This window comes from Lepidochelys kempii, chromosome 6, assembly GCF_965140285.1.
Source record: "Lepidochelys kempii isolate rLepKem1 chromosome 6, rLepKem1.hap1, whole genome shotgun sequence".
In the NCBI taxonomy this organism is placed as follows: domain Eukaryota; kingdom Metazoa; phylum Chordata; order Testudines; family Cheloniidae; genus Lepidochelys; species Lepidochelys kempii.
The window spans coordinates 41,866,614-41,885,361 of record NC_136385.1 but is presented as its reverse complement, the minus strand read 5'-3'; the positions used below and the strand labels follow the sequence as shown (position 1 = coordinate 41,885,361).

General features: G+C 40.3%; 1 protein-coding gene across 2 annotated transcripts; it reads left to right on the top strand.

The window, feature by feature from the left end:
* The first annotated feature begins 370 nt into the window (after positions 1–370).
* PRRG4 (proline rich and Gla domain 4) lies at positions 371–18,503 on the top strand. Of its 2 annotated transcripts, XM_073347724.2 has the most exons (6): positions 460–806; positions 2,211–2,316; positions 10,044–10,207; positions 11,534–11,582; positions 12,395–12,530; positions 15,858–18,503. In XM_073347724.2, the coding sequence occupies exons 1-6, from the start codon at positions 549–551 to the stop codon at positions 16,057–16,059; spliced, it is 915 nt and encodes a 304-aa protein (XP_073203825.2). In that variant the 5' UTR covers positions 460–548; the 3' UTR covers positions 16,060–18,503. The 2 variants fall into 2 exon arrangements, with proteins under 2 accessions (XP_073203826.2, XP_073203825.2); XM_073347725.2 differs by lacking the exon at positions 2,211–2,316 and having other exon boundaries at positions 371–806; positions 15,858–18,502.
* The last annotated feature ends 245 nt before the right edge of the window (positions 18,504–18,748 follow it).

The window sequence follows — 18,748 nt, the reverse complement described above, 5'->3', positions numbered from 1 at the left end:
CTTTACTTTTTAGCAGTGGTTTATTGGGAAGGAGCTGGGGGATCCTAAACATTGACTCTAACCATTCCAGCCAGGGAACAGTTTCCTTTTTTCTCCTCCCCCTATGTTTCAATCGTTTCTATTATCAGTTGGTGGATGGATTAAGACATGGGACTGTTTAATGAGGCCAGTAAGCCCTTTGTGTGGCTGGAGCTTCCCCCTGAATTTCACAAATAAATCACTGCTCTCTTGCTTCATGCTTTCAATCAGCATCCCCCACCCCCAAGTGAAGGGGAAAGAAAAGGTCAAAACACAAATCCGAAGTGCTGGCTCGGAGCTGCTGGGAGGGGTTGGGGCGATGAGGAGACTCAACTCCTCCTTCCAGGAAGAAGGGACCGAAGGCGGACGACAGGCTTGGATGGGTCCTGCTCAGCGGGGGCCACGATGGGGCTGAGCGGCCTCCGCCAGGCGCACATATAGGGGCTCAACTGCTATGCCGGGTGTGGAGAGCTCAGCTCATAAGCGGGACACGGAGCAGGAGCTCAGCTACGCGGGGGACGCCAGGGCCCATGCTGAGGCTCGTCTGGGGCCGGGGGGGCGGCAGGCACCTAGAGCGGGGCTCAGCTCCGCTTGCGGGGGCTGGGTGCTCCGGACAGAGCCCGTGTGGCCAGGCCAGGTGCCGGCTGGGGCGGCTCTCGGTGAAACGGCGGCTGGGCCACGTGAGCGTGGCTGCTCCCTCTCCGGGAAGCGCCGCGGCGGAGGGGGAGCGCGGGTGGTGTTTGTCCCCTGCCCCTCAGCCCGGAGTCCGGGCGCTGCAGCTCGAGCAGGTAGGTCAGTCCCCGGGCTGGGTGGGTGCCTGCCTTCGGGCTACGGGGGAGGGAGAGAGACGGGGGGCCGGCCCGGGCGAGGGACTCCGCCCAGCTACGTCTCCCCTGCGGGGAGGGTCACAGAAGATTAAGCCTTTCCCTCTCCTGTCGGGCCATTCAGGACAAGACACAATAAATTCATTCCCGAAATCAAACCTAGGGCCACCCCGGATCCCATCAGCCACCCAGCCTGGGCCAACCCTCTGGTCCCAAAGGGATCCCTGGCTGCTGGGATAAAGTGACTCTGTTCCCATTTGCAGATACCCCCGACTCCTCCATTGAACGTGACTGTGGCGAGTGGAATCAGATGACAGCGTGTTGAACGCCTGTTCTAGGCTAGGTTGTGGTCAAGATCCTGTTAGTTAATTTCACACTCCAGTTAGTCATGTTCTAACACAATAAAAAATGAATGAACGAAAACAAGGCCTGGCGGGGAAGGGAGCTTCAGGCGAGATCCCTGCACCAGAGCCTGATTCAGACGCAATCACAGATGGAGAACAAAGAGGACGCTGCCCGTTTCAGTTGTTTCGGAGGGACAAATGATTGTAGCTCAAATTCTGCGGACCCACCTTGTGCAGGGCTCTGCCTGCTATCGGCAAACTAGAATGGGAGTAGGCAACGGAGAGAGCAAACTGGCTCCGTATTCGTGCCTCAAAAAAGGAAACAATGCTTTCCAGCAGGCTCCACTGGAAGGGAAATTATTTTTTAAATTAATTTTGATTATCCGATATCTTAAAGTCATCCTGACATCTTGGACTGTCATGTAATTAGAAAAGTGTTTTGTGGGTGCATCTTGAAAGGGTTTAAACAGAGAACCAAAACTGTTTTATATTCTAGAATCACTTAAACCGTAATTTCAATAGGATAGGGTATTACAAACTCTGCTGTAAACTGTCAAGTAACTTGCTGTGTTTTGCTAAGTAGCTGCTGCCCAAGTGGTGGCTGTACTTCATCAGTGGGCAAAGTGATGCTTTTATCTACAGTTCAGTACAGTCAGTCACACTTGCACTTTAGTTTGTTTGGCTGCAGGATCATCATTATTAAAATCTTCCAAGTAGGATTGCCACAATCGCAAAATATGTAGTATCAACCTTTAGTAAGCACTTATACTACTGTCAGCTAATGGACTTACTTCTCTAGCTCAGGTGGTAGAATACTGTTCTTTGTTAATTCAAATGGTGATGACTACATTATGCAATTGTTATTAAATATATGTGGGACCAGTTTGGGTAGGTGTACTGCCTATAGGGAAAAAATAATCCAAGTTGCTTGTGGGGACTTGTGTCTGACAACTGCATACAGTAGATTCATTTAAGATACACAAACAACATCTGGGAGTTTTTAACTAATACTTTATTTTGACAGATACTAGACTATGTGGTTTTGGTACTGTTGTGTCAGCTGACAATAATGTTTGCATTTCCTCATTGCACAAGAAGATTAAAGGATTCAAAGCATATAGGGAAAGAAGGTAATACTCTTCTAAAATGAAGCTATACTTTCTTGAGCTAAACTGCATCTTACAGTGTTCTGTTGTGGAAACAATCTTGCTTAAAAACTAAAAGTGTGTAACACAGGGTGTGTGATCGTTAACTAACATTAGAAGCAACAGGCTTTAGGTTGGTTTAAAAATCATATTCTTGCTTCTCCCACCATTTTAGAATAGTTGGAGGTTTTTGCTAAAATGATCATCAGTCAAACAGATAGTCAATGGGGTTTCAGAAAAAAACACTGGAATGAGATAAACAGGACAATACAGGCTCCTCTTAGGCCTCTGGGCACCTGTCAGTGACAGTTACCGTTGTCATCAGATTTTCTTAGCAATGAGTATGAAACAATAATTCAGTCTCTATTAAGACTGCACTGCATTTGTTCGTATTTGGAAGGGGTTGTTTTGTTTCATACTTGGCATTCAGAAAAGATCAAAGTTTTCATTTAAAAAATAGTTGATCAGAAACTGTTTGAATCACTAGATTGTCTTATGACATAACAGAAAGTTTGTTTGATTACTTTTCCACTCAATGTGTAATTAAACTGTGGAACTCATTGCCACGGTATGACATTGAAACCAAGAATTTAGCCAGACTCAGAGGGGTTGGACATTTTTATAGGGACAGCAAGGAATATCTAGAGTTGTTATACTTGAAACTAGCACATTTTGGGAGGGATCTAAACCCCATGCTTCAAGGGTTAAGGTAATCTCTAACTGTAAAGAGTTGGATGAGACCTTCATGGGGATTGATTATCTCACATCTGCCTAGTGAGAGGCTGCGAGACAGTGATGGATCAGTGGTCTGTCCAGTTTGGCAATTGCTATATTCCTAACAGCCAGGATTGAATACAACACATGGAAGCACTAAACTGATCTCTCATTTGGTTCATTTCTTCAAAGTATTTGTGTATAGTCCATTATCATATGAAGAATTTCCAAAGTATTTCCAAATAACAAGAGTGAATGTGGGTGTACAGACCAAGGTCTGCCCCACCACTCCTGATCAGTGCACCCCATCCTGCCAGGCAGGACTATATTTAAAGGCAAGAGAAATAAGTACCAACAGTGGTGCCAGGTCTGCTGGGTGTTGTCTTTTTTTTAAGGTGTGCCCAACTGCCCACTAACAACTGGACTAAAATCTCTAGCTCATTTCACATAGGTTACTTACTGAGTAACCTAAACACAGGAGATGGGTTTGGACTACTGATCTAGAAAGTCTCCAGATATACTAATGCGAGAAGTATGGGGAATAAGCAGGAAGAACTCAAAATGCTAGTAAATAAACACAACTATGACATAGCTGGCATCACAGAGACCTGGTTGGGTAATACACATGACTGGAATATTGGTATAGAAAGGTACAGCTTGCTCAGGAAGGACTGGCAGGGAAAAAAGGGAGGATGTGTTGCCTTATATGTTAAAAATGAATACACTTGGACTGAGATTGAGATGGAAATAGGAGACAGACTTGTTGAAAATCTCTGGGTAAGGATAAAAGGGGTAAAAAACAAGGGTGATGTCATGGTAGGGCTCTACTACAGACCACCTAACCAGGAAGAAGAGGTGGATGAGGCTTTTTTTAAACAGCTAACAAAATCATCCAAAGCACAGGACTTGGTGGTGATGGGGGACTTCAACTATTCAGACATCTGTTGGGAAAATAACACAGCAGACCACAGATTAGCCAATAAATTCTTGGAATGTATCAGAGACAATTTTTTATTTCAGAAGGTGTAGAAAGCTACTGGGGAGAGGCTGTTCTAGATTTGATTTTGGCAAATAGGGAGGAACTGGTTGAGAATTTCCAAGTGGAAGGCAGCTTGGGTGAAAGTGATCATAAAATGATCGAATTCATGATTATAAGGTAGGGAGAACAACAAAATAAAGACAATGGATTTCAAGAAGGCAGACTTTAGCAAACTCAGGAAGTTGACAGGTAAGATCCCATGGGAAGCAAGTCTAAGGGGAAAAAAAAATAGAAGACAGTTGGCAGTTTCTCAAAGAGACATTATCACGGGCACAAGAGGAAACTATCCCACTGCGTAGGAAAGATAGGAAGTATGGCAAGAGACCACTCTGGCTTAACCAGGAGATCTTCAATGATCTAAAACTCAAAAAAAGAGTCCTACACAAAGTGGAAACTAGGTCAAATTACAAAGATGAATATAAATAAATGACACAAGTATGTAGGGACAAAATTAGAAAGGCCAAGGCACAAAATGAGATCAAACTAGTCAGAGACATAAAGCGTAACAAGAACACATTCTACAAATACATTAGCAGCAAGAAGAAGAGAAAAAATAGTAAAGAATAAAATTGTCAGACGCATAGAAGAACATAAATTGTTGCGCAAAAGTCAACATGGTTTCTGTAAAGGGAGATCATGTCTTACTAATTTATTAGAGTTCTTTGAGGGGGTCAGCAAACGTGGACAAGGGGGATCCAGTGGACATAGTGTACTTAGATTTTCAGAAAGCTTTTGACAAGGTCCTTCACCAAAGGCACTTAGGTTAATTAAGTTATCATGGGATAAGAGGGAAGATTTCATAGATTGAGAACTGGTTAAAAGACAGGGAACAAAGGTTAGGAATAAATGGTAAATTTTCAGAATGGAGAGGGGTAACTAGTGGTGTTCCCCAAGGGTCAGTCCTAGGACCAATCCTATTCATCTTATTCACAAATGATCTGGAGAAAGGGGTAAACAGGGAGGTGGCAAAGTTTGCAGATGATACTAAACTGCTCAAGATAGTTAAAACCAAAGCAGACTGTGAAGAACTTAAAAAAGATCTCACAAAACTAAGTGATTGGGCAACAAAATGGCAAATGAAATTTAATGTGGATAAATGTAAAGTAATGCACATTGGAAAAAATAACCCCAACTATACATACAATGGGGGCAAATTTAGCTACAACTAATCAGGAGAAAGATCTTGGAGTCATCATTCTCTGAAGACGTCCATGCAGTGTGCAGCGGCAGTCAAAAAAGCAAACGGGATGTTAGGAATCAGTAAAAAAGGGATAGAGAATAAGATGGAAAATATCTTATTACCCTTATATAAATCCATGGTACGTCCACATCTTGAATACTGCATACAGATGTGGTCCCCTCATCTCAAAAAAGATATACTAGCATTAGAAAAGGTTCAGAAAGGGGCAACTAAAATGATTAGGGGTTTGGAATGGGTCCCATATGAGGAGAGATTAAAGAGGCTCGGACTTTTTAGCTTGGAAAAGAGGAGATTCGGGGGATATGATAGAGGTATATAAAATCATGAGTGGTGTGGAGAAAGTGAATAAGGAAAAGTTATTTACTTGTTCCCATAATATAAGAACTAGGGGCCACTAAATGAAATTAATGGGTAGCAGGTGTAAAACACATAAAAGGAAGTTCTGCTTCACTCAGCACACAGTCAACCTGTGGAACTCCTTGCCTGAGGAGGTTGTGAAGGCTAGGACTATAACAGGGTTTAAAAGAGAACTGAATAAATTCATGGAGGTTAATGGCTATTAGCCAGGATGGATAAGGAATGGTGTCCCTAGCCTCTGTTTGTCAGAAGGAGGAGATGGATGGCAGGAGAGAGATCACTTGATCATTACCTGTTAAGTTCACTCCCTCTGGGGCACCTGGCATTGGCCACTGTCGGTAGACAGGATACTGAGCTGGATGGACCTTTGGTCTGACCCAGTATGGTCATTCTTATGTTCAAGGACAGGGTAGGCCTGTTACTCAGTGAGGGGGGAAAAATAACAACAGAAAATGTGGCAAATGCAGAGGTGCTTAATGACTTCTTTGTTTTGGTTTTCACCATGAAGGCTGGTGGCGATTGGACATCTAACATAGTGAATGCCAGTGAAAATGAGGTAGAATCAGAAGAGGCTAAAATAGGAAAGAACAAGTTAAAAATTACTTAGACAAGTTAGATGTCTTCAGATCACCAGGGCCTGATGAAATGCATCCTAGAATACTCCAGGAGCTGACTGAGGAGATATCTGAGCCATTAGTGATTATCTTTGAGAAGTCATGGAAGATGGGAGAGATTACAGAAGACTGGAAAAGGGGAATATAGTGGCCCATCTATAACATAGTGCCCATCTATATCTTGACTTAAGTAAAGCTTTTGATACTGTCCCACATGCCCTTCTCATAAACAAACTAGGGAAATGCAACCTAGACAGAGATACTATAAGGTGGTGCAAAACTGGTTGGAAAACCGTTCCCAGAGAGTAGTTATCAGTGGTTCACAGTCATACTGGAAGGGCATAACAAGTGGAGTCCTGCAGGGATCAGTTCTGGGTCTGGTTCTATCTGATATCTTCATCAATGATTTACATTATGGCATACTGAGTACATTTATGAAGTTTGCGGATGATACCAAGCTGGGAGGGGTTGCAAGTGCTTGGGAGGATAGGATTATAATTCAAAATGATCTGGACAAACTGGAGAAATGGTCCGAAGTAAACAGGATGAAATTCAATAAGGACAAATGCAAAGTACTCCATTTAGGAAGGAACAATCAGTTGCACACATACAAAATGGGAAATGACTGCCTAGGAAGGAGAAAGGGATCGGGGGTCATAGTAGACAAGCTAAATATGAGTCAACAGTGTAACGCTGTTGCAAAAAAAGCGAACATCATTCTGGGATGCATTAGCAGGAGAGTTGTAAGCAAGGTATGCGAAGTAATTCTTCCACTCTACTCTGATTAGGCCTCAACTGGAGTATTGTATCCAGTTCTGGGTGCCACATTTCAGGAAAGATGTAGACAACCTGGAGAGAGTCCAGAGAAGAGCAACAAAAATGAGTAAAGGTCTAGAAAACATAACCTATGAGGGAAGAGTGAAAAAAATGGTTTTGTTTAGTCTGGAAAAGAGAAGACTGAGATGGGACATGATAACAGTTTTCAAGTACATAAAAGGTTGTTACAAGGAGGAGGGAGAAGAATTGTTCTTCTTAATCTCTGAGGATAGGACAAGAAGCAATGATTTTAAATTGCAGCATAGAAGGTTTAGGTTGGACATTAAGAAAAACTTCCTAACTGTCAGGGTGGTTAAGCAATTGAATAAATTGCATAGGGAGGTTGTGGAATCGCCATCACTGGAGATTTTTAAGAGCAGGTTAGACAAACACCTGTCAGGAATGGTCTAGATAATTAGTTCTGCCACTAGTGCAGGGGACTGGACTAGATGACCTCTCAAGATCCCTTCCAGTTCTATTCAGATCCTGATTCTGCAAGTCCTCTGCATGCATAACTGCCACAATTTTAAATTAAAATTACAAGTTATTAATTTAATGTTCTGTTCCAGATATGAGAGACAGAAAAGTCAGGAAATAGCCACAAAGCAGAGAATCATAGAATATCAGGGTTGGAAGGGACCTTGGGAGGTCATCTCGTCCAACCCCCTGCTCAAAGCAGGACCAATCCCAAATTTTTGCCCCAGATCCCTAAATGGCCCCCTCAAGGATTGAACTTACATCCCAGGTTTCGCAGGCCAATGCTCAAACCACTGAGCTCTTCCTCCCCCCAACCATAACTCTGTTCATTACACATGTTTCAGGTATTTAAGTTAATGCAAATATGTGCAAGTTTCTTAGGTTGCTAACTAGTGTTAACAGGATGGAACCTGATTTGACACTATTTCCCCCATTCTGCTGGATTTGTATGTAGCCATCAAGTTGTTGAAAAATCTACAAGTTGAAGGATCAGGTTTTGATTTCAGTTAAACATTTCTATTCTGAAGCCCAATTTTTTTTCCAGTTTTATCTGATAAGTGAATGAAACACTGCTGAACAAAACAGGCAAAGCTTTTCTTTTCAGTTTGATTAGTAGTATTCAGTTTCAAAGTCCTTGTTTCGATACAGGTTGCACTAAAGTGAACTCCTAGGGAAAACTATTTCAGCACTGCCCAAATGTACTTTGGGGATTCAATTCTTCTTAAGTCTAGTCCCTTTCTCTGTGCTGTAAAAATGTGATAATCTTAAATGCTATAACTCCTTCTGAGTTGATAACATAATGACAAGATAATTCATCTTAAGATAAGTGATTCCTCACATTGTTCAGTGATAGTATTAAAGGAAGCAGAAATTAATGAGTGATACTGTAAGTCTCTTGAAATTGTCACTAAGCAAAACCCTTTGAGATACCATTGCAATGCCCAACAGTAACTATTAAGGCAAAAATTCCTGCGTTATGAGGTAATCTATACCAGTGGTGGGCAACCTGCGGCCCGTCAAGGTAATCTGCTGGTGGGCTGCCAGACAGTTTGTTTACATTTGCACAGTCGCCCGCAGCTCCCAGTGGCTGTGGTTCGCCGTTCCCGGCCAATGGGAGCCGCAGGACGTAGCAGCCAGCACGTCCTTGTGGCCTGTGCTGTTTACATTTGCACGGGAGCTGCGGGTGGCCGTGCAAATGTAAACAAACTGTCTGGCAGCCCACCAGCAGATCACCCTGATGGGCCACGTGCAGTCCGTGGGCCGCAGGTTGCCCACCACTGATCTATATAAATGAATTGTCTAACAAGCACATATCTTCTTTGTGACTGAATAACTTTATCCTGCATCTTGTCTCTTTCTCCCTTTTTAAGCAAGTGGGCTTAGTTTGTAAGAATGTTCTTTCAGCTTTCATTAACACCCTTACACATTGGAGAGTTCTTTTTAATTAACCCTCTAGTCATTGCACTTAGCAAAACAGTCTACTTACTTATACTAGAAGTTAATTTAAAATATTTCAGTTGCACAGAAAACCAGGTCAGAATATTTCTGTTGTTCAAAGATGAGTTCTCTATTACAAGTTATAGCAAAGACAGGCTAAAACTTGAGCCCAGAAGAAACCTGATGAGAAAATGCATTCCAGTATCTTTAAGTCTGCTATAACTTCACTAACTCTTCTGGAATCCTACTTCACAACTAGGGTGAGTGAGTTTATTTTTTAGGCTCCTAACCAGCTTCTAAAAATGGCAAAAATAAACTTAATCAAAAATGATGTCAGCAAGAATCCCATCATGAACCTAATGACCATAAAACAGCATTTATTTGAAAGCTATAAAAATAATTATTGCCGTTTTTGTTTAAAGCTTCAATTTACCCTTAAATGCTGTTCCTAAATAGTGTGATATTAAGAATAAATTAATGGGATTTGTCCACTGTGCTGATGGAAACCCAATTTCTAAAACAAATACTAGAATTCAGATACCAGAATGTGTGAAAAGGAATGTAGGATTCTTACTGGAATATATCAAAGGAGGTAACCCTTAGGCTTTTTCAAGATGTGAATACTGGATCTTGCTCAGTCTGGGTCTGCTTAGAAGTACATCTTAAAGTAATTGAATATTACAAGGAAACTTAAGATTCCCAGAGACTCCCGCACCCCATCAGGGTCATTACCACAGCTGTGGTCACTTGCATTTCAGACAGCTGGCATAAGGACCAAATTCTAAAAAGTTGCTATGAGAAAATCTGAAACTATTTACAAGAGACAGAAAATATTTCAATTTGAATGTGGAACAGGCAGAAAGAGAACTGTTGTGTTGGCAGCAAAGAAAATGATTCAGGAAGAGGGCTTGAAGTCTCCTTTTATATCAGGTGAAATGGGAAAAAAACAGAGAGAGGTTTTTCTTTTGGGATTTTAAAGAACTCCAGAGTTTTCTGTAAGAATACCAGAACTATCCCCCTAATTTAGCTCTTTTAAATTAATTTATTTTTTTGTTAGTGTTTACATCAGAAAAAGAAGCCAATTTGTTCATCGGACGACATCTTCTGTATAACAGATTTGATTTTGAAGTATTTACCCCTGGTAATCTAGAAAGAGAATGCTATGAGGAACTGTGCAATTATGAAGAAGCAAGAGAAATTTTTGAAGACCCTGATAAAATGGTAATTGCTTTGATTTAGTTTAAAATACTGAGTGGCCATCAGTAGATGGTTCTTATAAATTACTGCAGCCCTCCAGAAGAGATCACTTAAAGCAGGAGTTCTGCCACTATTATTTATATTTATTTATATTTATATAGGCACATGCGTGAGTGTCTTCAGAACTGGGAACTTTTTTGGGGAAAAAAGTGATCTGGGAAGGGGATAAAATCACACAAATAATTTTGTGTATTTTATACTTTTAAAAAATTATATATAAAGTGCCAACTATTTCCATCTGCCCTCGCTCGTTAATTGGCTGATTTCACATACAAGTTACAGCAAAGGGGAATCTTGAGAAGAGGGCAGTAGATCAGTTAAGTGTGAGTGTTCTATGGATAAGGAGCAACTTGAAAGATGCTACTGTATAGTGAAAGAAACCTTTGGCAGGAGAGGGAAAAGGGATGCAAGCCTTTCACCCCCGTCCCCAGGAAGAAGCCAGGCACAGATGAGGGCAGTACTTGCAATCCTCCAAACAACTAGTCCTGCTTGTAGTGCAAACCTCTCCAGGGCCTCTGCCATCCTCTGCACTCAGCTGCAGAAGGAGCAAGCAGTGCATCCTCTCCCAGGAGGATGGAGCGGCCACTGGAGTTTGCATTCTCTGGGAGTCTCCCATGAGGAATTTTACATGACTACACCATAATTTCCCTGGAGGCTTCTGCTGCACAGTGGCTTCTTCCTCCTGCCCTCCCCGCCGCTTTTTCCAATGTGGGTTGTGGCTTAGTCTCGGTCTAAACTATAGGATTAAATTTTACACAGTGCATTACTGTCTTTAGTCATAAAATATTCTCTTATATGCATCATATTATTAACCTATGGAACTCACTGTTGCAGGATATTATTGAGGCAAGTAGCTTTGTAAGATCAGATTTGCATGAATAGCATTGGAACATACACTAACCAGGATAAATTATAAGCACCACCAATCTCCATTGTCAGTGTAAGCTAATTACTAAGTGGCATCAAGAAGAAATGTGTCTGTATGATATAGTATTGCAATTTAGAGGTGTTCTTGGTTTGTCTCTTTCCTTTTCTTTTAAACAGCTGGCATTTCTTTCTATCGGTTTAGGTGGACCATTGGTTTGTTCTAGTATGGCAGTTTTTATGATGTTATACCTGAATACACAAGTTTCAGGGAATTTCAGCCCTGGGGTAAACAGGTGCAACTTTTGACTTCAGTGGGAGTTGTGCCATTTATGCCATGTCTGAATAAATGTCCACAATCTCTTATTTAAGTTATACATTACACACAGGCTTGAACTTTTTAAAAAAACATTTTTATTTTCATAGATGACTTTTTGGAAAGAATATTCCATTAAGGGACCCAGCACAAAATTTGGTAAGTCAAGATCAGAGCTTATCTCGTTTTCTTTCCCTGTTACATTGAAAATATTGCTCCCCTCACACATACTCTAGACTCCCTCCCCCCCAAGCATGTTGCAATGTATGTTGTTATCTGGTCAAAACTAATTATTCAACTGGCACAATTATAACCCTTGATTACTGTCTTTTTATATTTTTTGTGCATTTTCTTTTTATATTTGATATACTGAAATGTATATTATATAGTAATTAATATATTTGTGAAGTTCAGGGAGTTTGAAGACTTTGGCCCTTTACTACTGCATATTGAAATATGCATTCTACTATCCATTTCCTTGTATGTATTAGACAATATAGAAACTTTGCAACTATAATTCTGCTGCTGCCTACTTCTGTTTTTATTTTGTACTGCAGTAGTTTTATAGAGGCCCCAGTTAGGATTGGACCTCACTGTAGTAGGTGCTATACAAACATAGTGAAAGTCAGCATCTGCTCTGAAGGACTTAATCTGATGAAAGATGCAATAAGTGTGTGAAATAACATTGATGGGGATGGAGTGGTGGAGAATCTCAATAACATGCATATATAAATGATCGAGGAGAGGAATATTTGCTAACCTTTGCTTTTTTGTTGGGGTGTCTTTAGGTAGTGCTGGATTGATGTGATGGCTTGTCATGTGAGAAGACTAATAGAAAGGAACTACTACTGTTAATCTTATTGTAACATCTCTCTCAAATCTTCAAAAAGAGAGAAGGCCACCATTGATGAAGCATTGTGAATAGTACTATAGTGTTAGTCAACTAGAAATAATTACAGATTTCTGTTTAGGTGGTGAAGCTACACAGAACATTGATGTTACAGGACTTCTGACTGGCCTAGTTGCTACTGGAGTTCTGTTAGTTACAACTGGATTACTTATTTACTATTTCTACAAAAACAGATGCAAAGCAAGACAACCACCAGGGTAAGGAATTGAGAATAATATTTCACTTTACTTTCATAGAAAAAACTTTGGTAATTTAGGTGGAATTTTCAAAATCATTCTGCTCTCATTGAAGTGAATGGAAATTTTTCTATTGACTTCAGTGGAGACAGAGTTAGGTCACTACTAAATGCTTCTGAAAATATCATTCTCAGAGTTAAGGTAATACAAGGTTGTAACTATAAATCACAAGAAAATATATAAAACAAATAACCTTTGCATGGATGACAGATCCTTGTTAAACAATATTTTACTGCTGGGCCCCAAAATCTTTTTCAAGAAAAATGGTTTCAGCATGAGGGAACCCTGAGCCAGATCTGTTTTTTGAAACCTGCAATGGAGGAGGGTGAACTGGTTTTAAGAATAGTTTTAGATATTAGGATTTGTAACTGCTGGAGAGATTGAATTGTGCTAGAGGAAATATGAGTAGCCTTAACTTCTTCCAAAGAATAAGCTTGCTGAGGATCCATAGACTCCTAAAGACAGCCTTCCTGTGAACTTCACAATGGAAACTACTATTGTAATACAGTTGAATCTCCTTAATTGGCACAGTTAGTAACTAGTATGTTTATCTGAGATTCATGAGAATATTTTGTGTTGTGATAAATACAATATGCTGTAAAGCAGGAGATACATAGCAATAAATGTATGCTTGCAAGCATAAATTCACACCAGTAAACTATGTGAAAGGCTTACAGATGGCACTAAGTATGCCATTTGTCCATCACTGAATTGAAATACTTGTGTTAGGCAATTGTATTCAAAGAGTTAAGTGGACTCTGAATAGCTAAAGCACGGGAAAAAGGTAAACCAGATTTTAGTTTACACATAATCTCACTTTTGGACTAAATGATATGCAATAGATCTTTCAGTCTTCAAAAACTTGTTTGGCCAGCTTGTTGGTGTAATCTCCTCTCCAATTTTCTTTCTGTGTATAAAATCTACGGAAGTTCTGGTTACTTTCCTTTCAACTGCATTAATTTTTTTAAAAAACCACACAATTATTTACAAAGAAGTAAATTGAATGCATTTTTAATTGAAAATACATCTTTAAACCTAAAATTATCCAGTATAGTGCTAGTGGATATCTGCTCCTCCAGGGTTGTTCTAGGTACAAGACTTCACCATGAACCAAATGTGTATCCATTTTCAGTATAAGCATATGTTCTTGTTTCTATACAGGGTGACGAAAGGATGGAACCATAAAGTCCGATAAATTTTTTCCAAGGGTTATGTACACCATAGAATATCAGGGTTGGAAGGGACCTCAGGAGGTCATCTAGTCCAACCCCCTGCTCAAAGCAGGACCAATCCCCAACTAAATCATCCCAGCCAGGGCTTTGTCAAGCCTGACCTTAAAAACTTCAAAGGAAGGAGATTCCACCACCTCCCTAGGTAACGCATTCCAGTGCTTCACCACCCTCCTAGTGAAAAAGCTTTTCCTAATATCCAACCTAAACTTCCCCCATTGCAACTTGAGACCATTACTCCTTGTTCTGTCATCTGCTACCACTTAGAACAGTCTAGATCCATCCTCTTTGGAACCCCCTTTCAGGTAGTTGAAAGCAGCTATCAAATCCCCCCTCCTTCTTCTCTTCTGCAGACTAAACAATCCTAGTTCCCTCAGCCTCTCTTCATAAGTCACGTGTTCCAGTCCCCTAATCATTTTTGTTGCCCTCCGCTGGACGTTTTCCAATTTTTCCACATCCTTCTGGTAGTGTGGGGCCCAAAACTGGACACAGTACTCCAGATGAGGCCTCACTAATGTCGAATAGAGGGGAATGATCACGTCCCTTGATCTGCTGGCAATGCCCCTACTTATACATCCCAAAATGCCATTGGCCTTCTTGGCAACAAGGGCACACCATCAAAGTAAAATCTGTGATACTACCCATCCTAAGACTTCCCTTATGACAAAAAACTTTGCCCTATCATTTGAAGCACCCATAAACTCCACAGAACATTGAGTATTTAAGAAACAAATATACTATTTTATTAATATTTTATTATTATTTAAGATATTTATTTTACATATGCTTCTGGAATATGATTTAAAATTTAGACTGTACGAGTACTTGAAACACTAAATTTGAGATCAACTATAGAAGTAATCAGCACTTAATCATCTTAAAGGAGAGCGCTTGTCAGTTCTTGTAAACAGCACTTTTTTTTTTTACATGCACACTGTGGGATACACGGAAATATCCCCGTGATCTAAAGAACAGAAAACTGCACTAAATTTTGATTATATATTAAATAAAAGGAAGAGTGTACATAAAACAACAATAAATTGAGTTACACGATTTACAACAGTAAATATCTTTGCAACTTAAATATCTATTGAGATAGAAAAAGCTGATTTGTAATTACTTGTGTTGGAATCCTTTAAGGGCCTCTTCTCTACCTGTTAAAAGCAAATCCTTTCTGACTTCCATAAGCATAGAAGCTCCTCTTCTACGGAAGGAGGCACAATTCTGCAACTCAAAGGAGGGGTGGACCTTTGCATAGTTCTGCTGGGACAGGGAGCTGAAGTAATCTGGAGGATCCACTGCTACATGGATCCTCTAGCCCTCCTCCTCTCTCTGCTCCCCTCAACCTAGGGTTACTATACCTCCGTATTTTTCCAGATATGTCTGGCTTTTTGGTTCTTAAATCACTGTCCGGGAGGAATTTTTAAATATCTAAAAACATCTGGGATTTTGCCATTATTATTGGTCCCCAAAGACGAGTTGATCATTCAAGAAAGAAAGTGAATGTTGATCACTCGAGAGAGTGCCCGCTTTTCCCCCCTAGTTCCCAGCGCTTGCGCCGCAAAACAGCTGTTTCGCGCGGCTGGGAGAGAGGGAAGAGGAGGGAGAACGCAGCACACTCGGAGGAGGCAGGGCTGGGATGGGGATGTGGGAAGGGGTTGGAATGGGGGCAGGTAAGGGGTGGAGTTGGGGCGGGGCCATGGGGGCGCGAGCTAATTCCCTCCCCCCCCGGAGTGTCCTCTTTTTTGAATGTTCAAATATGGTAATCCTACCTCAACCTCACAAGTATGAATGGGCAACAGAGTTACAGAAGCTACTCCAGCCACTGCCATGAAGTAACGGTCATAGTGGGTCCTAGAGGAGGATTCTGCCCCATCCTTGTCTCTGTGAATTTCTGCAGCACTTAACTGTGTTCCTCAGCCTAGGTTCTGGGATACCCATTTGGCCCATGCTGTTTATGATTATTAAAAATGTACTTGCTTTGGCAAAAGGCTATGTAATCCTCTCCTTCATATATAAAAATGAAGATGTCATTCATAATACTTTTAACTCTGTTTAGGTACTCAGACAGCGTAAGAAGTAGAAGACATGAAGAGGTTTCTTTAAATCCACTCCCTCTGAGAACAGATGAGTCAGGACTGCCAACTTATGAAGAAGCAGTGACATTAGGTGGAAAATACGATGTCCCACCACCACCATATCTGGGGCCTGCAAAAGGGTTTAAGATGTTTAAAAAGTCTCTGTACCTTCCTGCCCCATAGTCCCAAACTTGACTCTGGAGGAGTGGGGAATTAATCTTCATCGGAAGATGTACATTTGAAAAGGGGCAGTACCTTGCAGGACATTTTTCACAAATGTGAAAGACCTACAGTTCTTCAGCACAGCTAGGAGAAGGTGAATTCTTTCATACTGGAAAGGAAGTTATTGTTTTGCAAAAATTTGATGTATTTTTCCAGCATGAAACTTGTTTATACAGGTTTTTGGTGCTAGAACTGAACTGTGTATAACAGTACTAACCTTTGAGCTCCCTTGCATTTTGAGCCAAGTATCAAACTATTGATATTCCATTACTAGTTTTATTTACTGTTTATTCAGAAGGAAAAATATTAATAAAATTGGACTTGATACGAACCATTTTTTTAATTAAAACTTTAAACCACTGTGAATATATTAAGCATTGAATAACTAACAAAATAGATACCTCATTTGGTTGCTAGGTGGGTTTTGTACTGGTTCTAGAAGTAGTGATGGGCTGTATTGATGAAAGCTAGTTAATCTGTCAAGCTTGTATAGCATTATGGTTTCTGAATTAATTTGTCTAATTTTAAACATTACAGTATTGTCTCATACTGTCCAGTTAATGTAGATTTTAAATGGCAGGAAGCCATTATTAGGAGGACACAAGATATTCTCTTTGTGAAAATCATGGTAGGGGTTATCTAAAATAATGACTACATGTATTCTCCTCAACTTCATCACCTACTTACTGTTCTGTTGCAGAACAGTAGTTTATTGCTAGGCAAGTAAGACAGGTGCCTTTCCCTAGATCCCATTAACAAACAACCCATAGCAATGGCTAGTTGGTAGCTAGTAGGATTATTTCTCTCCTTCCACATCCGCACCTTAATATATACAGTGTAAATTTTCAAAGCATTGTCTGGAGAAGCAACTTCCCCTTGAACACAACTTCCATTGATGACCTTAGTCTTGGAGGCTTAAAGTCAAGACTTCTGGCTGATAAAATAGGAGTCCAAAAGTTGCTTCTGCATGCTCATGCAGGTCACTTACATTGCTCTGCTGGAATGACATTCATTAGTCTGAGATTTTAGAAATCTCTCATGAGCAGAATGTCTAGTAATCAGAAGACAATGGACAAGCTTTTCAAAAGTGACTGATGACTTTGGGTACCTTCATTTCTGGAGCTCCAATGGGAGACACCTTTAAAATTGGGACCCTTTAAGGTCTCACCAGTTGGACATTCAGAAGCTGAGTCACTTTAGAAAATCTTGGCCAATGGTTCAATAGCAGCAAATTGAATTCAAACTTGTATTTAAAATGGTTCATTTGTATTCAGTCACTGTTTACATTTAAAGGTTGAATGTTTACTTGTAACATGATTTTTTTGACAGAGAAGTTCAGTGAGAAACTATGTAATGACTCCATATCACTGTCTTAAATCTAAAAATCTCTCATCTAAAGAGAAATTGCTGGAATACTTGGAAGATATGGGGTGCACTGAGAATACTACATAAAGCCAATCTTGCCTGTAAGTAACTCATGTTGACTTAAGTGGATGGAGAATTATTTTCTTGTTACTGACTGACAGGATTGGGAGTCAAATTGGTTTCTCTTCTGTCTCTGTCAGACTTACTTACAGCCAACGGCAAGTCACTTAACCTCTCTGTGCCTTACTTTTCAATCTGTAAAATGGGCAGAATACCTACCTCAGGGTGCTGTGATGTTTAATTCATTGCCATTCATACTTCAAGTGCTCCGAGATTCTTGGTTGAAGAGTGCCATAGATCATTTTTAACTGCTGAAGCCTTAAAGACTGTGTCCAATCTACTTCAAAGACTGCATCTCAACTGATCAGCTGATAAATGAAGTGCTGGGCTAAGAGTCTCATGGCTTAATCACAAGGAGAGTGGAAACCAGACATTATCAGTGAAAGGTGCTTGACCATTGCATTATCTTGTCATCTGTATACTCCAGATCCCAAATCTGTTAACCTTCTACTCACTTTGCAAGGCTCATTTGCTCTCCCAGGCTTTTGCTGGGTGAAAAGAGATTCAGAATTGGATGGAAGAGATTTGAAGGAGAAAAGTCTAGAGCGGTTTGGGGGTTTTGGACATTGGTCTGAATTGTTGTATCTTGTACATGTGCCAAAAAACATTGCATCACTTTTTAAAATATAAATACAACACTATACGAAATAAGACCAGAATATTCACTTGAATGTAGAATCTGACTCTTAATTCATAAAAGGAGGAAGTAACTACAAATGGGTGACTGCCAACAATGAAGAAAAAAATGTTGATATAACAAGCAAATTACAATTTTGAAATATTGTGGGTATTGGTCTACCCACTTTCCTTACACCATTTTTGTCCATCAGTTTCTGCCAGAGTCAATGCACCTGGCTTCACTATAGGTGCTTTTTTCAATCCATGCTTTTTTCAATTATTATACTAAAGCTGGATGGAGCATAAATTCTGATTTGGAAAAGGAAAGTTAATAAAAGGAAAATGACTCTTGGAATGATAAATTCATCCTGAATTCGAAGCACACCAATCAGTGCAACAGAGATTATAGTTTTGTAAAATACCACCCTACACTCTAAAAGGTGCACCACTCTTTTGTCAAACTTCATATGATGGGATTATTAATGAAGTCACTTCAACAACGGGAAGTGAGTGAGAAGCTAATTGCCTCTCTAAATCACCTGTTCAA

Coding starts and splice junctions, on each gene's coding strand:
- PRRG4 (XM_073347724.2), top strand. CDS start 549: ATGCTGAGGCTCGTCTGGGGCCGGGGGGGCGGCAGGCACCTAGAGCGG. Junction 807..2,210: donor GGGCGCTGCAGCTCGAGCAG/GTAGGTCAGTCC, acceptor TTATTTTGACAG/ATACTAGACTATGTGGTTTT. Junction 2,317..10,043: donor AAAGCATATAGGGAAAGAAG/GTAATACTCTTC, acceptor TTTTTTTGTTAG/TGTTTACATCAGAAAAAGAA.